The sequence below is a fragment of the Mesocricetus auratus genome, unplaced genomic scaffold (assembly GCF_017639785.1).
Source record: "Mesocricetus auratus isolate SY011 unplaced genomic scaffold, BCM_Maur_2.0 Super-Scaffold_100028, whole genome shotgun sequence".
Lineage (NCBI taxonomy): Eukaryota > Metazoa > Chordata > Mammalia > Rodentia > Cricetidae > Mesocricetus > Mesocricetus auratus.
Window position 1 is genome coordinate 8,663,631 of NW_024429209.1, and position 18,935 is coordinate 8,682,565.

The 18,935-nt window shown below is 41.7% G+C and overlaps 1 protein-coding gene across 14 annotated transcripts in view; it reads right to left on the reverse strand.

The window, feature by feature from the left end:
* Ptprt (protein tyrosine phosphatase receptor type T) overlaps positions 1-18,935 on the reverse strand; it is a 1,105,935-nt gene that overhangs the window by 792,006 nt on the left and 294,994 nt on the right. Inside the window, exon 1 of one of the 14 annotated variants that reach the window (XM_040732974.1) lies at positions 1,481-1,634. The exons of the other annotated variants lie outside the window; for them this stretch is intronic. Coding sequence (XP_040588908.1) covers positions 1,481-1,502 — 22 coding nt within the window. The 5' untranslated portion in view covers positions 1,503-1,634. Of the gene's footprint in view, positions 1-1,480; positions 1,635-18,935 lie in introns of those variants that run through there. 14 annotated transcript variants of the gene reach the window in all.

Here is an 18,935-nt window from a genome sequence, read left to right on the forward strand (position 1 = left end):
CGTTCAGCCACTTGTCCTTAGCTTCCTTGTTAATTCACATAATCCCACTTCTACCAAATTCATTACACTCAATTTACATCATTCATCAATCACACACTTCACTCAGAATTTCCTTGATTGATAAATTAGACTTATTGTTGACTCCTTTCCAAACATCAACAATGTAAAAATAACCAAAATTTTCTCCTTTGTAATATGACTGAAACAATTAACTATTCATGCATTCATTGAAGAAAACAGTTTGAGTACCTACTATGTGTCAGTTGTTACAGTAATGTGTAGCTCAGAATTGAAAACAATGAGCTAGAGAGATAGCTCAGTTGATTATGTACTACAAACCCCTGAGGACCTGAGTTCAATACCTAAGTAAAATGTCAGGCACAGCGGTATGCACTTGTAATCTTAGCAATTGAGAGGAAAGACTTGTAGAACTCTGCAGTCCACTGGCCAGCCAAACCTCACCTAATTGGTGAGCTCCCAGGTTTCAGTGAAACACTTGGTTCTCAAGAAAGCAAGGCAGACTGCGCCTGAGGACTGACGCCCAAGGTTGAACTCTGGTCTCCATATACTTGGTGTAGACTCATGAATACATGTATATACACACACACACAACACACACACACACACACACACACACACACACACACACACACACACACACACATGAAAACAACATGAAACAAGCCAGAAATGCTCTTCATCCCCCCCTCTGTTCTTAGGGGAAACAGATACTCAAGCAAATAAATGTATAAAACACCTAAGCCTTATGGTGGTGACCGGAAAGTGTTTGAAAGCCGGAGAACACATAAGCTAAAAGAATGGTCAGAATATACTTCTTAAGAAGGTGACAGTTAAATTGAAAGACAGCTGGGGAAAAGCCTTCCATAAGCACCAAGTCCCCAAGACAGCAAACACCGGATGTGCTGAAGGTCTATCAGGGTTAGCCCTGCAGGGAGTGTGGGAAAGATATGGGTAACCAGAAAGCAGAGATTCACACAGCTCAACAGAAGTAAGTATGAATGAGCCCTATGAAATTTTTAGCAGCTGCATTTTTAAATGTTAAAAAAGTTAATTTTACATACTGTACTTAGATCATCATAATCCAGAAGCCCATGCAAACAGAAAATTCTCTGGTGCCCTAGTCCCTTATAGAAAATAGTGTGCTGCTGGTATATAACTAACACACCTTCCTAAATATTTGGCTACTGTTTCTGTACTAAGTCTTTGTGCTCCGGTATGTACTTTACTTTGAGCACATCTCATTTGGACTAGCCACATTTTAAGTGTTCAGTGGCCACATATGGCAGGGGTGGCAAGTGAGTGACTAGCACTGAATGGATCCCTGAGATTTATCTCTCTCACCCCAGCACAGTGTGGGGGCATACAGTAAGTGTTCAATAAGTACTCGCCATATGGAATAAACTACAGAATGGATTCAAGGATCTTAAAACAGAGACAAACACCAAAATCATTTCAGTACCTTCTTTAGGAACTGGGCCCATCCTGGGTCCTCAGGCAAGGGACGGCATTGGGATCTACTTGTTGAGGCTCCTTTCTTTCACTGGGCTGTTGAGGGCAATTGCTGCCATGGCCAGGCGCTTGGCACAGCTGCTCTCTTAATTCAGAAAGATCACGTTGCACCATATGCCAGGGAGCAGGAGGGAGGGAGCCCATTAGCATTCATTGTAGGCAGCTTTTCATTTGGAAAAGCACCTCGAATGTGCCGATCCACATTGCTTTGCTTCATTTTTCAACATTCATGAGTGTAATTGCATTTATTTTTCTCGTCAAGACTGCAAAACAAGTGATAATTTACTATATTACAGCCCATATCGGCTGGGTTTGCAGCCACAACAACTTTAATCTGCCCTCCCAGGGGCTGGGTGGGTAAGCAAGGGGTGGTCTTTTCAGAAAGCACTACAGTTCTTTGACACAGGAAGTTTGGAACCAGCTGTTCTTGAAGGTCACATTAACAGCAGCAACAAGAAATGAATGCCTAGAGAAGAGTTCTTCCAACCTGCTCACTGCTGTCTTCTCATACAGGAGCAGAGAGAGGCAGACAGATGTTGCCAATCTTACATCACAAAAGAAGAGACTGGGGTATGAAGAGCTGGTTCTAAGCTCTGTTATTCATGATAATGGGCTCATGAACCCCAGAACTGTGGCTAAAGCCTAAATGTATGTGACATAAAAGCCTCTAATGACAAGATTTGGGTAAGACATGGATGGTTGAGAAAGCTGGCACAATCTAAGCACTCAGCCTATACTTGAGTCCAGGGCAGCTAGGCCCATTCACATGTGACCTGCTTGCTCAAGTCCACCACAGATGTTTAACCTTCAGGAAGGACCTGGAGTAAGTGTGCACACCATGGGAGGGGAGTTGATCTAGGTCCAGGTCTAAAAGGAAACTGAGCTATTTTGTTTTGTGGTTTGTATGTTGAGACAGGGTCTGACTACATAGACCAAGTCAATCCTGAATTTGTGATCTTGCTGCTTCAGAGTCTGGAATGCTGGGATTGAAGGCATGAGCTAAACTACTGGTCCCCTAAAATCATTTTCCAAGTAAGATTACAGTAGCAGTTATATCATGGGTTCAGGAGCAGGAAGACCTTTACCTCTGCCTTCCAGGACCTTTAAAGGGAAGTAAACTCCACATTGAAGCTGATTCCTCACCCTAGTTATGACCCAGGGCTTGGGAACAGCTGGTGTTGCCTTGATTAGTCTAGGTCAGCTGAATTCACCATGCAAAGCCTCAGATCTCAGGTGTAGACAATTGCCAACATGCAATTTGACATTTCTAACTCTCTGCGGGGCAGGCACCAGGAGATCTGTCATCACTGTAGAGTTCAAAAGGCCATGTGCTGATCTATGTTCAGGGAGTCCCTTCAGACACGTGGCCAGCCATTCTAGTTTACAGGGGCTATTTCCAAGTGTTTCTGCTTCTTTTCTGTGGGACCAGCACCCCACGATCACATCTTCAACCTAATTCTGACACTAGTAAGGGTAACTGCATGTGAACTCTAAAATAGCAATGTCTGGCCATCTTGGAGCCTGCTGTTGAACCTCAGTAGACAAGTACACAAACAGCCTCTTGTCACCAGTGGTATAAGGGAACTATGAAGTGCAAACAGTGTGACAGCCCACAGTCACCACCTACCACATATCAATATGTATACAAAGAGAGAAAGGGGTGGGGATGAGCTTAATCCAGGGGACAGGTAGACATAGCAGGGAAGTCCAGTCTGAGGCAGGCCAGCACTTGGAGGTTACAGAGATCCCGTATGGGTCCACACACCCAGCATTTTGCTCTAGGCTGACCCTTGTGCTGTGCAATGCCACGGCTTCCAGTTTTACAGCTTTCTCTTCAAGATTATAGAAAACTCCAGCCAAAGAAGGCAGTCACCAGTTACTCAAGGCCCTGTAGGTGACACCTCTGGCCATGGTGCCCATGAATACCATGTGAGAAGATGCCCCTGGTAACCCTCCTGAAAGTCAACTACATAGAGAATTATTTTAACTGACAGAAAGAAGATTTTAAATCCAGGCAAATAATCTTTCTATTTTTATTTTCTACATTATAAAGTCTAAAACTGTGAGTAAAGTTTAAACAAAATTCAGGCTTCTAAAGTAATTTTGTTTGAAGTAGCTAAATACTGGTGCTAAGTGCAGTCTATCTTTTAATTATCACTACCACCCCCAGAAAAGAGCAATGGGAATTCTTTTACAAAGGCTGGACTATGTTTAGAATGAGTCTCTGGCCCCATCTATACACCTTCACATGCAAGTGAGACTCCCTCATTTTGTTAAGATGCCATGAAGTCCCTGATTGCCAAACATTGTACCATAGAAGAATGGCTTCACAGACTCCATGTGATGACAAAAATAAAACAACACTGTATGTTTACCTACTTAATTTCCCTTTGCTGTGCAGAGCCCAGAGAGGCTAAACATCTAGCTCCAGGCTACCCCAAATCTCAGGACCCAGGCCATTTCTAAATAAATAATTATATTGTGCTAACTATATTCACCTGTTACACAATGTATCTATATGATTTTTTCATTTTGCAAAACTAAAATCCTGTCTCCACTCCCTATGGATTGAATGTGCATGTCCCTCAAAATCTATATGTAGAAAGTTAAATAATAACATATGAACATCAAGAGGTGGAAAAAATGACTAAGTCATGAGGGACAAGTCCTCATGCATGGAAAGAGAGACCTAAATGAGACCATTTATCATTTGTCATGTGAGAACAAGTATTTGCTATAACATCTTAGAGGCAAATTATGACTCTTCTGCTAGGACCGTGGCCTTGCACTCCCTAGCCTCCAAGACTATGAGAAATAAACTTCTATTATTTACAAACTAGTTCCTTCCAGACTTCTGCTTTTGCAGGATCAACACAACACTTAATAGCATCTCCTTTCCCTTCTCCTCCCAGTGGCGGCAATCAGAAACCTATTTTCTGTTTTTATTATTTTTTCTATTCTAGAAATCCCATTGTGTGTTTTTACATCTGAAATGTCCCCCATAGGCGAGTGTCTTATAAGCTTAGTCCCCAAATAATGGTGCTACTTGGGAAAGCTGCAGAACATTTTAGAAAGTAGGGCCTCACTAGCCAAAGTAGGTCACTGGAGGATGCCTTTGAAGGTTACATGCAGTCCTCACTTCCTGTCTTGCTATCTGCTTCCAGGATGTGAACAGCTTTCACGACATGTTCCCACCACCACCACATCTTCCCTGTTACAGGGCATTGAACCCTGGGAAACTGCCAATCAAAAAAAAAACCTGCCTCCCTTAAGTTGTTTCATTTGGATTTTTGTCCCAGACAAATTTAAACAAAATTAACCAATACAGAAAATTTGTACCAGGGAAATGAGCAACCAAATATGGCCATATGGTTTTGGAATTTGTGTCTTTAGAGCTGCTGTAGAATTTGGGAAAGGTTGGAGATTAGGGGTTAGAAAGTCCTTGAGTGTTAAAGAGGAGCTTAATAGGAGTTCTTCTTTGAGTGTATGAGACCAGAAGCCAACAGAATTACAGATGATAAAGACGATGCTCATGAGGTTGTAGAAGAGAGTAAGTACACCACTGAGAAATGGACTAGAGTCAACCCATGTTAAAATCTGACACTCGCACGGGTGTTTGCGGTGCGTGCACACACGCACACACACACACATACATACACACACACACACACACACACACACACCTGCAACACAGTCTGCAATTTGTCTACGTGTTGGAATTTGAGTAAGTTTGAACTCAAACCTATTGACCTAATGGATTAGTCAGAGTAAAGTTCTACACAGCATACCACAGTGTGGTATAGTTACTGTTGTGTGTTTCTAGCCAGGTGCTCAGAGAGAAGTGAGATAAAACAGTGGCCATAAAGATGTTAGAAAGCATGCTGTTTACCCAGAAAAGGAGTATGGGTCCATCTAACACTGTGGCCAAACAGGCCATGGATATAAAAGAAATTAGTGTCACTAAAAAAGAAGCAAGCAATCTGTATCTAGATAATAGGAAAGGGGCTTAGACTGCATTTCAAAAATTGGTGAGACTCCACTCATCACAACCTCCAGAGTGTAAAACTATAAACTTACTGGAAAGTGTTTTCTTTAAAAGGAGAGTGTTCCTAGAGTACTCTTGTAGCAAAGAGGATCTTAAGGAAGTGCTGTTTCCAGGCTCAGAAGCCACCACAGCCATGGCCCAAAAGGAATGAGTAGTTCCAGAGCTGACAGAGGAACCTGCCCAAGTATTTCTCCTCCAGTTATGTGAGTCAGATATTTTGGCATAGTAATGTGCTCCTGCAAGTGTAATCATTGGGGTTGTCATGTTATGATCTGTATTTTCTTCAGCATAACGGCCTCACAGTTCACCCATGCAGTCAGAATTCCCTTTCTGTTGAAGGCTGAGGAATATTCATATATATGTATATATATGCATGTATACATGCATGTATGTATGTATTTATGTGTATATATATATATATGTGTGTGTGTGTGTGTGTGTGTGTGTGTGTGTGTGTGTGTGTGTGTGTGTTCGTTCTGGTTAAAACCAGAGGGACCCAAAACAAGGAAAAAATGTCATGGATGAGGGAAAAGGACTTGAAAAGAAGAGGGAGAAATACCAGGGGCAAGAGGGAGATAAGAGAGGATGGGGGTCAGAGTAAATAGAATATATTATATACAAGTATGAAATTATGATTAATAAATTTATCCAATAAAATGTCTCTTTCATGTCAGAAAAGAAAAGAAGTCATCTTTATTTTATCCACTCAGCTGCTGATGGCTGTATTAGTTGGCCCTACCTCTTGGCTATTATGAATGGCATAGAAAGGAACGTGGAAGCATACTGTCTCTTCAAGCTCCTGCTAGTGTTTCTTTAGCACACACAGCTCGAAACGGGATGCTGGATCATATGTGGCTCTCTTTTGATCTGCTTGCTTTCCCGTTGGCCGTGCCATTTTGCATCCCCACCTACAGCACATTGGTTACAACTCCTCCAAATCCACACCATTAGCCTTGTGCTACTTTCAATTGTTTTGATTTTCATTTTTGGAACCATCCAAGTAAATGTAAGGTAATGCTTTGTTGTCATTTGGATTTAAATTTATCTAATTATTAGTGACACTGAAAGTCCTTTCATACGCTTGTTGTTAATTGTATGTTTTCCTTAGAGAACCGTTTGTTCAAGGTCTTTGCTCATCTTTTAATTGCCTTGTAATATTGTTGAGTTGTATTTTCACTCACACATTTTCCAGTTTGATGTAGTTCCATGTAACTATTTTTGCTATCATCTTTATTCATTTGCTGTCCTATCAAGAGAATCCTCTGGCCCAAGTCATGAAGCTTTCTCCCATATATTCTTGAAGTCTCACAATCCAATGTTTTATAGGTAGGCCTCTAGTGCATTTTTCAGTTACTGTTGTGTGTGTGTGGCATTAGATAAGGATTCACTGTTCTTCTTGTGCATGTGGAAGTCTGCTTATCCAACATAAATTGTTGAAAAAATTTCCCTTCCTCACTGCACAGTCTTAACTTCCTGTGGAAGACCACTGACCACATATATGATGGTTTCAAAGGTATTTTAGCCATCTGGTGCCTTCTAAAATATCCATTCCCGACAGAAATACCTATGGTAGCTTCCATTTTCTCACCTAATTCCCAACTGATGAGTTTAACAGGCTTTCTTGCCCTAACAGCTCTGGCTTAGAGAGTTCTCAGTGCCAAAAGTCTTCCTTTAACTTTAGAAACTCCAATACTCTTAAAGGGCACTGTACACTCTGATTTTTAAGCTTTTATAAGTTGTTTTACTGATGACAAATAATGTCTTGAATTCTGAGAGAGAATAACTTGGATTTCTTAATAAGACACACAATACTTAGGAAAGAAAGTAATTTTTAGAATTTATTGGCATATTTGAGGGTGGTTTAAAGTACAGTTGATTCCCCCAACAGAAAGCTAGCACTGAGTGGTAGTAAAACTGTGTGACTGAAGATATTTTGTGAAAAAAATGTGTTAATCCTTTATATGATGAGCCCTTTCTATGTGCCCCAGGCTGGGCTTGAATTCACAATATAGACCAAAATGGTCTCAAATTCTCAGTCCTCCACCTTACCAACATCAAAATGGGATAAATTCTATCAATGAAATGAAATGCACCTCTGTCCTTCCTGTGGCACACAGTAGACACCTGTAACTTGGTGGGTTCCTGGGAACATAGTGCCTTATGCTCACCTGTGGGATTCATCTTAATGGGTAAGCTTCAGTTCTCAGGGACAGATTGTCTCTAAGGTACTTGGTCTCCACACACTCATGAAGACAAATTCTCCTGTCAGAGAACCGGAGGCACCTGTCCTGCCTGACCAATGGACAACGGATGGATGGATGGGTGAGGGCACCAGGATCTTTCAGTGTTTTATTTTACACAGGAATCTCTGAATTCTATGATGCCTCATTTCCTTCATCCCTAAGTCACAAATCAAAGAATGCTAGACCAGAAGAACTTGACTTCTGTTTTTATTCCCCATGGTAAGTAAGGCACAGAGAGGGGTGGTGCATGTCCAAAAGTTGCAGAGCAGGTTAATGGCAAAGTTAGGACCAAATCCAAGGCTATTTATATAGAAACAGTAGTAGGAAGTACAGAAAAAGCTGCTTACTGGCTCTAGAGAGTTGCAGAGCAAGACAGATACTACAGACATTTCCTTGTCTCTTTCGCAAAATGTCAAGGCTAAATGAAAGATCTGCAGCATACACATAAATGTACACATGCATACATGCACACATGCACACGCGCACACACACACACACACACACACACACACACACACACACACACACACACACATGAAGGAAGAAAACAACTAAGAGGTTCTGAGGGATGTCCAGATCATTTCTTTGTAGAGAAACTGAAAACTGGAGAGTGAGTAGCACAGCATAGCAGGAACAGAAATCGCAGGGCTTTGTGCAGAAAGCAAGTGCCTTGGGAGCATCAGTAGGAGTTACTGAACCAGGCTTTGGTTCCACTTCTGTCTGCCCATTGCTCCTTCTGTGACTGAGGGTAAGATGTTTAATTTCTCTATACCTTAGTTTCCCCATCTGTGAAAGGAGGATCACAAGATGGGGTTTCTAAATCCATTAAGAGGACACATTTAAAGAGCCTTGCATATAGTAAATGCTCAATACACACCAGCTGTTACTATCATCAAAGAGAAACATCCTCGTGGGCAGAAGAGCAGCTGGTATAATAAAGTCTGACAATTCATGGCAGGACTGGCCAAGAGAAATATGATAAGAACCACCCATGGAATTTTAAATACTCTAGTTGCCATATCTAAAAGGTTAAAAATTTGTATAATTAATTTTAATAATTTTACCAAACTCCAGTATCTAAAATCACATTAACACACAATGTGAAAATTGGCAAATAAAATGTTTTAAGTCCTTTTTTGATGATAAATCCTTTGAAACACGTGTGTAATTAAGATATATTAAGACTAGCTATATTTCAAGGACTTGGTTGCCCATGTGGCTATGACTACCAGATTCCATGTACAGGTCTAGGATAGGCCCAAAGAAGATGACAACTTACTATTGGATTTTCCAGGTTGTTGGACTCGGTTTTATAGAGATGCCTCGGTCATCTTATTTTCACTAAAGCTAAAGAAACTACTCTATTTGTACTAAACGATTTTCTTATCAAGTCTCTGAGTACGTACAATGGTAATTCAAGTCACTATTGAATCCAAAGCCTGAGAAAAACTGCCTCCTTGTTAGGAAAGACAGGGCATACACTGAGAAAGGAAGTGTTCACTCAGAAGAATCCTGACCCCTGGAGTTGCAGTCCTGACACATGAACAGTCTCAAAGAACAACATCTAACAGAGGGCAGAAGTCACAAGGACTGGAAGGGTGCTCAGCCATGGCTGCCTTCAGGCTGCCCTGAGAACAGTGTGGTCAAAGCAGCAGGAGATGGAAGTATCATCTCTCCAGGAAATGTCATCTCTCCCTCGTCCTGCTCAGGGTGTTTCTGGGATATAGCTGCTTCCATGATGCTGGCACTGAGCAGAAGTTAAGTTCATCACACACACATTTATACCTTGACAGACTTAGTAGCCAACTCCACAAACTGACAGAATCAACCCTAACCATTAGATCAGACTTAACCATTCTTGGAATAAAGTACTTGCTGTGTGCAACTGCAAGGACCTGAGTTCCAATCCCCAGCACCCACATAAAAATCTGGATACAGCAGCATATGTTTGTAACTCTAGGACTGGTAATGGGTACAGGAGGAGCACTGGAGCCCACAGACTAGCTAACATAGCTGAATTGATGAGATTCAGGTTCAGAGAAAGACTTGTCTCAAAAAATAAAGGTGGAATGCAACTGAGAAAAGACACCCGGTGTCAGCCTCTGGCCTCCACACACAAGTGAACTCACATTACATGTGCACACACCCACTAAGAAATACACAGTCTCACACACACACACACACACACACACACACACACACACACACACACAAACTTTAATGTAAAAAAGAAAAGTTTTAGTAAACCATTCTTCCCATTTCCTAGTGAGAAGCCCACAAAAATTAAATTAGTATATAAAATTTTAGTTATATAAATTAGTTACATCTCCATTTTTGTACTTAGTATTTAATTAAAAATATTAAAAATATAATTGAAACTAGGCATAGATATACTCACCTGTAATCCCGACACTCAGAAGACTAAGGCAGAATTCTGAACAACAGACCAGCCTGAGCTACATGGGATAATTCATCCCAAAACAACCATAACAAAAACACATTTCACAAAGTTACTGATTGGTTGAAAAGCTAATAGTAGTGGAAAATATCTGGAGTTAGAATTCAGAGACTCAAATCCCAGCTCCTCTATTTCAAGTATTTGGGGGCAATGGTTAATGTCCCCTCATCTGTAAAATAAGAGTAATAATATTCAGCTCACAGTGTTGTCAGGATATTAAATACTAAATATACACCTTAGACTATTGCTCAACAAATAGTATACATAGCTAGGGGGAGAATGGTGGTGGTTGCAGTCTCAACATTTATAGTATTCTTTTTAAATTTTTTATTTTATTTCATGTGAATAAGTGTTCTGTCTGCATATATGTCTATGTACCATGTACCTGGTGCCCAGAGAATGCCAGAAGAGGGTGTCAGGTGCCCTGGAACTGGGGTTACAGATGACTGTGGGTTGCCAGATGGGTGCTGGGAATACAAGCCATGTCTTCTGGAAAAATAACCTTAATATTAACTACTGAGCATCTTCCCAATCCCGATTATTAAATTCCTTATTCAAACTGCACATATACATGCTAGACATAAGTGTCTACAACTAGAATATCTGAATGACATAGGTACATCATTTCTAATTCTAATTCTACTGTCTCAGTTAACTCTCTGCTGCTTTAACAAACACCTGAGATGAATGAGCTTATACAGAGGACAGGTGTTTGGGGCCAGAGTTTTGGAGGTTTCAGACTATATAATAAGCTGTTCCTGTTGCCTCTGGGCCTACAGTGAGGCAGCATATTTGACAGGTAGCACATGAAGTGGCAAAACCTTGCTTCCCAGGAAGCTAAAATGAAAGGGGGAAGAGATGGGTGTGGAGAACAAAGAGGAAGACAAAGAGGAAGAGATGGAAGAGGAAGAGGATGAGGAAGGAAAAGAGGAGGTGGTAGAGCAGAAAAGGGAGAAGAGGAAACAGGAGAAGGGAGAGATGATGACTGAGGTCCCACTGTCTGAAACCCTGAGTCCTCTTCCCAGAAGTTCCCTATGGGAGTTTCCACCAACTCCCATCAGCCCCATACTGAGGACCAGGCGAGCTGTGAAGGAAACTGAAGATCAAAACTATCCCACATGCTGCTGAGCATGTGACACATCTGGAATCCAGGTATGATGTCACTAGAAACCCAAATTTAAAATAACCATCCACATGTATGTTAGAACAGATGTGTTTCCATGTTTATCTAGCAGATGTGCATTCTGATCACTGCAGGGTGCTTTCTTGCTGTTCAAAGCAGTCCTTAGGACACTTGTTTATAACAACAGCCACCATTCATTATTACACAGTCATATCCGCTGCTATAATTACTAAACTTGCCTTCAATTTCCTGCCCATTTTTTTTCCTACCAATTCTGTGATCCCTATAAACATCCCAAACTAGCACTGATTGGGGTCATCACAGGCTAATGCAGTTTTCCCAATTAATTGTGGAGTCCCAGGTACACGGGAGACCACCTCATAAGATGAGATGCTTTGTAAGCATTTTTCTGAGAGCCGTCTGAGACAAGGGCTCTGTTTTCTGCTTGAATGTGTTGAAAGTCTGTCACCTTTATGCATTGCTCCTCTGCTGACACTTCTAGTGTACTAGTAAACAAAACTAGTACCCTAGCACACAAGTAAATAAATGGCTCATCTACACAATAGGATACCAGGTCATCTTGGAAGGTAAAAACCTGGATCTGAATACAGCGATGGGACAAGATATGGATTGCAGACCAGCCAGGGGACTGAAGAAGTAGTCAGAATATGTGTCCTCAGGAAGCAGAGGCTGCACCCACCCAGACTTCCGATGACTAATCCTCACTCAAGCACATGCCGGTGGGATCTCTGGACAAGCCATTTAAGCTGTCCGTGCCCGACTGTCCTCATTTTTAAGATGTAGATAATGATACATACTTGAGAAGAATATTTTAGGGATTACATTGGTGAATGTCCTTAATCTGCTTAGCATAGCACCCTGCTGCAAGATAACCACTATATAAATACCACTCTCCTATGAGCAGGACAATTACTATAATCTATAAATATGTATGTATCTATGTATGTATAATTACTATATGTCTATGCTCTCTCTGTCTTATCTTCATTTTCTGCCATTTTTCTCCTCCTCTTCTCCCTCCTTCTCTCTTTTCTCCTTACTCTTTCAACACATGACACTTTGTTAATAGTGATATTTGGGTGAACTGAGACAAGAATAAGAAAGAATTCACACATCTACAAACCAGTCATTTTAAAAAGAATTAATATATAATATTTTATCATTAATGGTGGAAAAACAGTGGAAGAGAAACTGAATGGAAATCTAAGATGATGTAATTTTGAGCCCAACAGTAATGACATTAGGATTGATTAAGGACATATAAAAATACAAAAATTCTCCCAGAGAGTCCCTCCCAAATTCCACTCCCCAATGTTCTGAGTGTTTGTCTCACTTCAACATGAAGGAAGAGGGTATTCCCAGAACTCCTAATTGAAAAGTACATAACAGGAAGAGTCCAGGTGGCTGCATCCAGGTTACCTGAGAAGCCACCTCGGACTGCTAGTTGGTTCTTGAAAGTCTTGTTCTATAATTTACCAAAGTTCATTTCAAGGGTGGATTCCTAAAATTACCTATCAAGATGGTCTTCCAAAACAAGGCACAGAGAAAACTAAAGGAAGAGGCTGAAAAAGGTAGAAGAAGCTGGTCTTTAGGGTATGTGCCAGAGTTGTATCATGAGAACACTCAGGCTAGCTGTAGGTCTCAGTGAGTTAAAGCTTGCTGTGAAAGCATGATGATCTGAGTTCAGTTCCCAGAACCCATGGTAGCAGAAGAAATCTGATTCTTAAAACTGTTCCTCAGCACATACACACTCAATACCATTTTTTAAACTATTCCTCAACATTTTCCCACAAACACAATAAGTAACACTGCTGAGGAGATGACTCAGTACATGAAGTGCTTGTTGCATTAGCCCAAGACTGGAATCAGGATCCTCAACACCCATATATCAACAAGCATAGCAACAACCTGTGGCCCTGATACTCACCCATGGGAGGTAAGTAAGGGGTAATTGCTAGGTATGCTGGATGACTAGAGTAGCCAAATTGGTAAGTCCTGGATTCAGCAAAAGACTATGCCTCAGCAAATAAAGCAGAGAACATGTCCCTGGCCTACACACACACACACACACACACACACACACACACACACACACCAGAGGCAAGCTCATAAATGCCACACACACATAGGCAGGTGCACACACATACACGCGCACGCGCGCACACACACACACACACGTTCATGCACATATACTCATATGTGCACACATTCATATATACACACAACCTACATGAATACACACACAGCCTACAAGCATGCACACACATATGTTCATATGTACACAGCCACACATATATACACACATGCACACATACACACACACATACACACACACACATACATGCACATTTGCACTCACACAATTCATTTGACAATTGAATATTAAGTCCCAGCACTGTGGTAACAAATACAAGTAAAATGTCAACATTGTCTGCAAAATAACAAAAGCTATCTTAGTACACAGACCATGAACAAATTTGACATCCATCCAATCAGCACTAACAATCCCATGACGCTTTGTACAGATGATGTCTATCTTGACAAAAATAATTCCTTCTAAAAACACATTGGAAAGTTGTCTGCATCCATCTAACAACTAAGCCATGAGCTACTCCATTACTCTGAGCAGACTACATCAGCTCCCAATCCCTTTCCTGCTTTAGGATTCACAAAGCATTTTCCCAACCATGTTTGACATGTGGATGGTGTTCTTCCTTCCCCGGTACCTCAAAACTAATGCACAACCATTCTGGTTTGGGGGTACACACGGGAATACAGAAATACATACCACTGAATGCAAGCTTGATAAGTCCTTCTGGAGATGAATACACTAGTGCATGTACACAAATAGAGCCTGCCATGTGGTTTAGAAGTAAATACGAGGAACTTAAATAAGCAATGAGACAGGGTTGTTATATAAATTGTGGAACAGTCATTGGAATGGAAAACCCTGAAGCTTTCGGAAAACATGATTTGAGAAATATTTAATGATATAGGAAAATGCTTTTCAAAAGCATACGAAGAAACATATTTATGTGTATTTGTATGCATGCATGACTTCCACTTTGTTCTCTGTAGCTATGTCTATTGTGCATAGTCCCCCGCATGAATATGCATTGTTTTTACCATCATAAATCACACTGCAAATAGAAATCATTTTAAAAGATACTCAGTTGATGACAGAAACATGCACACAATTTATATTTCACTGGTTAGGATTCCAAGCCTGCCTCCTCTGCCATGAAACTCACATGATATTGAACAAGTTACTTAATTCTCTGGGTTGCAGTACATGCCAAAATAAAAAGGTGACAGTATCTCTGAGCTCTCAGGGGAGTTAAAAATGAGATCAAATGGTGTTTGGTAAAATGCCTAATCTATTTTTTGGGTGGAGTAGGCACAGAGTAAATGCTAGGTTTCTTGCCTTTCCAGTGGCCCTGTGAAAGTCCTTGTGTGGAAAGGTGCCCTGGGTAGAGGAGTGGAGAAGGGCACTGATGTTGGATTAACTGGTCTTTAGCTTTCTTAGGTATATTATAACAACTTATCACAAAATAATAACTGAAGACAGGAAAAACCTATTCTCTCCAAGGTCTGGAGGCCAAAAGTTCAAAATCAAGGTGTTGGCTGAACCATGTTCCCACTAAAGGCTCCAGGAAAGTAGCCTTCTCTGCCTTGTCTAGCCCCTACCTTCTCCTACCTTCTCCTGGCTGTCATCGCCCTTCCTTTATTAATAGATGCATCACCCCAATACCTTCCTTTATCTTCATGTGGCCTCTTTCCCTGAGTGTCTGTGGGTCTCTGCCCCCCTGTGCTGGTTGGGTTTTGTCAACTTGATACAAACTAAGACAAATCTAAAAATAGGGAACCATGATTAAGAAAATGCCTCCATAATATTAGCCAATAAGCAAACCTCTGGGGCATTTTCTTAATTACTGATTGCTGTGGGAAGGCCCAGCCCATTGCAGGTGTTGCCACCCAAAGGCTGGTGACACTGGATGGTATGAGAAAGAAAGCTAAGCAAGCCATGAGAGGCAAGTCACTAAGCAGGGTTCCCCATGGTTTCTGCTTCAGCTCCTGACTCCAGATTCTTGCCCTGAGATCCTCTGCCTTCCCTTATGAAGGATTGAGACCTGAGAGTTGTAAGATAAAGCAAACCCTCTCCTCTGCAAGCTACTTTTGGCCATGGTATATTATCACAGCAATAGAAACTCTAACTAAAACCTCCTATCAGTCATATTAGACTGACACCCAATATAAGCAACAAGGCTCCTCTTAATGAAGTCAGGGAAATAAGGACTCCAAATTCTTTCCAAATGAAGCCAGATTCACAAGTACCAGCATTTAGAATGTCTACATGCCCTCTGATGAGGGACAGCTCAGTCCATAGCTGATGGCAGTCCTTCATAAACATTAGCACTTAGAGAAAGATGAAGATAGGTGGCCCGAGAGGTCAAGGGCATGAAGAGGAGTCCAGAGCCATTGTGGAAGCTGCATAAACTCCCACAGGAGACTGATGGGTACAAGTGGGCTCCACGTGTCCCATGTTCTTCCTGGATTGTCTCCAGCTTCTGTCCTTTCCAGCATTCCATTCAGGCAACTACTAAGCTTGGTATTTCTTTGTTCTCCCTGCATGTGTATGGTTAAGAGAGAAGCTACTTAAAATCAAGGCTTCTTTCTTCTTTCCTTTAGTTTTCAAACGTCTGAACTTATTGTGGAGAGGTTGATATGAGCTACAGAGAGGCTAAGACAGAAGGCTGCATTTGGGGGCAGTTAAGCAGAGGAGGTAGGAGGTTTCTCATTCTGGAAGGATTCAGAGAAGGACATGCTGGGCCACCCTGTCTTGCAGAAGCTCTTAAGGAGGGACAAACTAAAGACAGGATAGTGAGTAGGCACCAGGGCTGGCTAGAGCAGGAAAAGGGCTCCTAACCTCAGAAGCAGAATCATGAAGGGTGTCTTAGTCAGGATTTGTTTCTATTGCTGCGAAAACACACTATGATACAGAAAGTCTTATAAAGGAAAACATTTAATTGGGGCTGGGTTACAGTTTCAGAGCTTTAATACATTGTCATCATGGAGGGAAACATGGTGCTGGAGAAGGAGTTGAGTGTTCTACATCTTGATCCATGGGCAGAAGGAGACTGTATGCCACACTAAGTGTAGCTTGAGCATATGAGACCTCAAAGTCTGACCCCAGTGACACATATCTTACAACAAGCCCACATCTACTCCAATAAGACCATACCTCCTAATAGTGCTACTTCCTAAAACCAAGCATGAATCTATGGGGGCCATACCTATTCCAATCACAAAAAAAGGATTAAGGAGACATAGCAGAGGTTAACTGAGGAAATCATAATGACCAACATAAGTTGTAAGATATTCTCAGAACAGATTACTAAAATTTAAGATCTCAGCTCTCTGTGGGATCAGAATCAGAGTCAAGGTGATGTAAAGATAAATGAATATAGAATTTCTTGTACACACAGATGTGTGGCCTTAGAGTCAGCCTGACTTCATTCTTGACACTCAAATAATGTCCTATAAACATGACAAGGAACCTCCCAGCCCTTACCACCTCAGAGTCTTAACCTTTTAAAATGACACCAAGGGGCCTGGAAATGTAGTTCCCTGAGTAAACCACTTGTCATGCAAGCATGAGGTCCTGAGATGGCGTCCTAGAAATAACATAAAGAAACTCAGTGTATTAGTATGCACATAGAGGCACTTAGGGGTGGACAAAAGGAGACGCCTGAGCTTGCTAACCAGAGGAAGAGATCCTCTTTAAAAACAAAACAAGGGAGAGAGCAACTGAAGAAAATGCCCAAGGTTGACCTTCAGATGCACTCCCAGGCATGTGTACACACACCAAAATAATGTCTTGGCATATTTGAGTGTACACACACACACACACACACACACACACACACACACACACACACAAACAATGGTCCTGAGGTTAATCCAGAGGACAGCCTGTCTTCTCTTCAGGCTGTCCTCTAGATTAACCTCAGGACGATTGTGTAGAAACATTTAGTACACTCCAAGGTAAGGATATGTGGCAGTTACAGTTAATATAGGACAGAGCCCTAGAGAGGGTTTGTGGGTGTTGCACCCCTTACTCTATTTTTATATGATGAAACCACAAGCATTAGGCATGGAAAGTGGGTCTGAAGCCTGGAATTATGGTCTGAAGACTCCTCTATGAGGAAGAGTGTGATAGGGAGACAGTACTGGATTCATGGAACTGAACTACAGGAAACTCCCAGGGAAGTGAAAAGCTTCTCTGGCCTGTCTGACTCATGCCAGATCAGCTGCTAGAAGCCTCCCCCTTGTGAAGCAGCAGTGGGTATCAGTGGGCTTGAGGGAGGCACTAGATCTCAGGTGTTCCTACTCTTATTTCCAGAAGGTTCAAGGACTAGAAAAGAGTCTAGTGACAGCTAACACAGCCTGAGATCTGCCTAGGCTGACAATTCACACTCATCTATCCATCTTCAAGAAGCTCTCACATGAGTTTTCCAGTGAGAAGTAAGGAAGCTGAGACAGGAGCTCCCAGCATTGCTCAGTTCTGGGACAAGACTAGAATAAGCTCATCTGTCATGCGTGCTGTGGTTTGGATCTGAAATATCTCTAGAGGGCCCTCATGTGAAGGCTTGGTCCCCAGTTCAACATTCAGAAGTGGGAATTTGGAGAAGTGTTAGATTAACAATTTAATGGACTACTAGAAAATAGGGGGAACTGAGGAAGCTGAGCCAGAGTAGGGGACCAGCATCACTGAAGACATGACTTCTTCTCTCTTGACACCATACAGTAAAAGATCCTTTGTCTCACACCCTCACTGCTGTGGTGTCCTGCTGGACCTAACTCAGGTCCAAAACCACCTTGGCCTGAACCCTAATAAGTGATTCTTCATTTAAGTTGCTTCTCTTAGGTGTTTTCTTGCAGCTGCTTCAAAGCTAACATTGGGTCCATACAAAGGGCTTTGAAAGCAAAGAACTGGATGCTACAATTAGACACCTGAAGTTGCATGAATTAAGACTTGAAGAAAATGGCAAAGGGTATAGAAAGTCATTCCAGTGAGCAGAAGGGACATTCTCAAAGGTCCTGTGCCAGGAAAGGTTGTGACATGACCGATCACTAGACCAGTCAGGGTATCTGGAGCACTGAGAGGGAAGGAAAGGCGCTTGAAATAAGACAGTAGGTGGCCTAGGACTGGATAGGTCTCACAGTGTATGAATCAGAGTCTACTTAAAGGCCAAGCCATTAAAGAGATTAAGCTCCAAAATGACATGATCCGATTCACCCAGGCCAACTATGACACAGAGCTTGTTGCACAGAGGGGATCAATAAACAGCGAGGGACATCTGAATAAACAGACTCAAGCTAGATTTCAGTAGAGATGGAAACTACTGAACTACAGAACATGAAAAAGATTTCGGCCCCAGCCTGTGAGAACAGTTTCCTTCTTAATCCAAATTTGCTTCCATGCCTCTCAGCCTGAGCAGCATGCAGAGCCAC